Raw genomic sequence first — 4,511 nt, 5'->3', positions numbered from 1 at the left:
ACTAATGGGCTTATCAACCCAAGAGGATCGAAAATCGTTGCTATTATAGATGCAACTTGTCGTTTTGCCACTTTTACACTCGTGGGAGGAGCTAATTTGTTCTTAATAAAGAATTTGTCCTTCTCGGTATCCCAAGATAATCCCAAGGTGCTTTTTCCCTCACTGTCTTGAAATTGAACAGAGAAGTTTATCTCTCTGTAAGTCGGTGGAATTGCTTCCAACAACACTGCGCTGTTAGAACCCCATTTGCGTAATTTGCAGTTCCCTGTCTGCAGTAATGCAATCAGTTTTCTTTGTACAATTAATGGTTCTTCTACTGAATTCGCCCCACTTGCAAGGTCGTCCATGAAAAAGTCTTGACGTAATATTGCTGATGCCTTGGGAAAGGATGTGGCTTCATCTTCTGCCAACTGCTGGAGACATCTAGTGGCTAAAATGACGCTGAAACTGTGGCATAGGTGACAGTCTTTAGTTCGTAAATCTAAATTTGTTCATCCCTTGATTTTCGCCAGAGAATACGCTGCAGTGGCGTATCGCCAGGGTGCACTCTGATTGCCCTATACATTTTCTCAATGGCCGCTGCAAAAACCACTGGATGTATTGGAAACCTCAATATAATGGAGAACAGATCATCGGGTATTGTTGGGCCAATCATAAGAATGTCATTTAATGATGTCCTACTGCTAGATTTGGCCGAAGCATCAAAAACTACGCGCAATTTTGTTGTGCTGCTTGTGGGCTTCGGAACAGCATGATGAGGGAGATAGTACGTTGTTCCTCTCTCTTCTTGTTGTTGTTCATTTATCTTCTCCAGGTGGCCAACCTGTTCGTATTCCTCCATGAAACTTACATATGATTCACATAAATCCAATTGACGTTGCAGCTTACGCTCTGCTTGATGGAATCTCGTCGTTGCTTGCTGTAGTGAGTCTCCGAGCAGATTCCGATCTTCATGAAGAGGTAGGAGCACGATGAATTGGCTTGTTTAATCCCGAGTAGTATATTCCTTAAAATGATGTTCGCAAGCCACTTCCTCTGATGACTTTGGTTTCGTAGTAAACTCCTCTAATTCCCAGAAACGGCGATGCTGATGGTGAAGATCGTCTTCCGCCCTACTGAAACATGACGTCACTGTTGAACGTGTGGGGTGCTGTTGTAGAATTTGCCCTGCTATTAACCATCCCAACTCTGTATTCTGTAACACAGGAAATGCTCCTTGGCGCGTCTTTTGCTCTGGTTTCAGAATTTCAAAGAATAAACATCAACCCAATAACCCAATAACAGATAATAGTTGCTACAATTTAACTATTTACATTACAAGCGCTGTTGAATTATTATGATAATTGTGTGACGGCTTGACAAAACTGTAACAATTAACCACTGTAACAATTATTATAAAACAGTAACAATAGCACGAATATTAACAACGAAAGCATAACGCAAGGAAAAACAATTCGCAAAACGGAACTTGGTGCAAATTCGACAACACTGTACTCTAGAGAGAGATGTCTTCCATTTAGCGCGAGAGAAGACACTGACAAAATTTGATGGCTGGGGGTTGACGGCCGGAACACACCCTTGCGTTCTATTGGGTGGTGAAATTGGTAGATCTAGGTCAAGCTTCACGACTCGGCGCGAATACTATAACCAAAAAGAAGAAAATGTCCCTTGCCTCTTTCCTTCTCTTGTCCACTATCCTGCTATGAGGGCGAAAGTCAATGAATGGGGAGTGAAGGGGGCCATAGTTCTTGGAAACTGTTGGCTTTCTTGGTTACAATACACACGAGAAAGAAAAAAATGCATATTTTTAAAACTGAACAAAATCAACTGCTATATACACCAGCAGAGTCCAAATTGCTAGCCTCTCTTTTATTGCAGATTCTTCCGGATCCATTAACATTTCTCACTGCTAATCTACTTTCGGGCCCTATGGAGTCCATGACTTACATCCTACAGTTTTGAGCAGAACATATTCTGATTGTGATTTATCCGTAAATATGGAATTTGCAATGAAATGGGGATTCCGATTTCAAAAATCAAAGTTGGGACCCATGGGGCCCAAACAGGGGCCCACCCATTTTAGTGGGCTAGTCCATATAATAGTTCTGTTGACACTCTGCAACTTTAGTCCCTTTCAAGTTTTCAAAAAAACGCATTCTAACCGAGATGTTTCGTAGTTCTGGAACTTGAAATGTGTAAGTTGGTTGCGCGCCACCCTGTATTTTAATCAGAAACGAAAATAAAAGTGTTGAATAATATTATGTTGTTTATACTTTTTACCTGTTACTGCTGCTAGAAGGCCTTCGATTTGGTTTTTGTAGTCACGGTCTCTGGAGTTTTTCTGCTTTTCACTTGTTATTTTTTGTTATTTTGTCACGGACCCTAAATATGCCACTAAACAGTGAATAGTTCTTTTTAGGTTCCTTGTTGTCAAAATCAGTAAGTAACTGAAATAAAAAGCAGTGTTGGTGTCAGAAACCTATTAATATATATGTCATATATAGCCTATTACATAGAAACTATTGAATTATTAACATTTGGGAGTAACTGTATAAAACTGCTTTTTATCAAACCAGTCAGGTATTAATGACCTCGCCACGGATAATAGGTTTGGTCGCGCTTTAGGTAAATTAAGGTAAACAGCTATATTATTGCTGGTATCCATGCAGTTGAAACATAAACTAATCAGATATGTATATTTTCATTTTTATTCACCGGTCTGATTGGCAAGCGAGCCGCCATTTGGTCATCAGTGATTTAAGGCATATGTCAGTCATTGGTATTTATAAAGGTGACTAAGAAAGTTCTGTCGCTTTTTGTGGAGGTCTGTGTTCAATTGACCCTCACATCGTGTGTTGAATGCGAATGGAGATAAGGCGAAGTTCTTTTTGTGTGGGTATATCCAACATACTACCTGGTTCTGCCAGTTCAGTTACACCGTGAACATGCATAAGAACAGAGTGAACATAGGACCTCCACAGAGCGTCATAAAGGCTCGAGTACAAGTTCAAACTGGGGTCAAACGATGCTGTAGCGGAGGTTAAACAAGTTTAAGGACGGTGACGAAACACTCAAAACCACACCACGTACCGGAACACCAACACATGTTAAAATTGAAGCCCTTCAGGCAGCAATTGAGGCGAACAATGGCCAAACATGTAGGGAACTGGCACTACAATTCACTATTAGTGGAGAAACCATTCGGCAGCGCCTCCATCAGCTTGGCAAGCACTACAAGTTAGGTCGATGAGTCCCACATGATTTGACTCTCGGCCAAAAGGCAACGCGAGCAGACATCTCTGTTTCTTCGTTCTCTCATCTAGGGAAGAAGCCACTTCTGGACAGGGTGTCGACATGTGATGAGGAATGGGTTATGAGCGAAGCTCCACGGCGCCGTCATCATTGGTTAGCATCTCATAAACCGGTTCCAAAACAGCCCAAAGCAGCACTGCACCACAAGAAGATATCTTGTGTGTTTCGTACACTACTCGCGGCATCGTGCATCGGGGACTGCTACCAGCTGGTCTGAGCATCAATGCAACTGTGAACTGTCACCAGTTGAGCCGTGTTCAAGACAAACTCAAAACTCTGGAGCCACGCCTTCCCATTCTACGCCTTGGATGGGAAACACTATTGCATCCGCCATACTCCCCGTAAAATGCATCGTCCGACTATCATCTGTTCCATTCCTTGGACAAACACCTTAGATGACGCCAGTTCAAATCCCTAGTAGAGGTGCAAAATGCACTTGATATCGTCTTCGCTTCACAGCCCATCAAGTTCTGCCGCGATGAAATCCATGGTCTTCCAGAAAGTGGTAGGTATATTTCCTGTATGCCAGGTAGGTACTACTTCCCAGGATCATGGTTCATACTTAAAAAAAAAAAGATAGAGTATACTCGTACATTCCAATGGTAGCACTCGCTTGCCTGTATTACAAACGACAAACTTGAAAATCGGTAAGAAATGGGAGATTTTTCGAAAAAAGAAATCAAAATTTTTGCGGACCTCTGGCATGGGCCTGAGTTCACGTAGGGATCTGAATTTAAGAAAAACATATTCAAAACTTCTGCAAAATTTCTGTCATATCTTAAAAACTAAAGTCGGAAGAAATTTTTGAAAATATGAAAGTTACACACACACACAAATATATATATATATATATATATATCCAGGGTGTTTCAGATAAAACGTCCAGTGCTTATAAATCCGAAATGGCTGAGAATAAAAAGATGAAACAGAAACTGAGATAGGAAAATGTTATAGGCCGCATCGCATGGTGTTTTTGTGGAGACCCCCAGGGGCCTCCTTTAAGGGGGCCCAGGGGCCAACTTCAAATTTTCAAATGGGAACACGTATTGAATCATACCTCATTCAATAGTACTTGAAAAACGAATCAACTTTTGTAGGAAACCATTTTCGATCTGGGCCACCGTTTTCAAAATGGCCGCAAAAAGTGTCCTGTATCAGATAAAACGTCCAGTGCTTATAGGCCTAAATCAGAAACGGCT

The 4,511-nt window shown here is 41.5% G+C and overlaps 1 protein-coding gene across 1 annotated transcript; it reads right to left on the bottom strand.

Moving 5' to 3' along the window:
* Nucleotides 1-481: 481 nt before the first annotated feature.
* Nucleotides 482-841, bottom strand: LOC145687609 (uncharacterized). The gene has a single exon (XM_081761078.1). It carries the CDS (start codon nucleotides 839-841, stop codon nucleotides 482-484), a length of 360 nt encoding a protein of 119 aa, XP_081617204.1.
* Between the last annotated feature and the right edge of the window lie 3,670 nt (nucleotides 842-4,511).

Source organism: Thermobia domestica, chromosome 6, assembly GCF_964235325.1.
Source record: "Thermobia domestica chromosome 6, izTheDome1.hap1.1, whole genome shotgun sequence".
In the NCBI taxonomy this organism is placed as follows: Eukaryota; Metazoa; Arthropoda; class Insecta; order Zygentoma; family Lepismatidae; genus Thermobia; species Thermobia domestica.
This window is presented reverse-complemented; position numbering and strand designations above follow the sequence as displayed.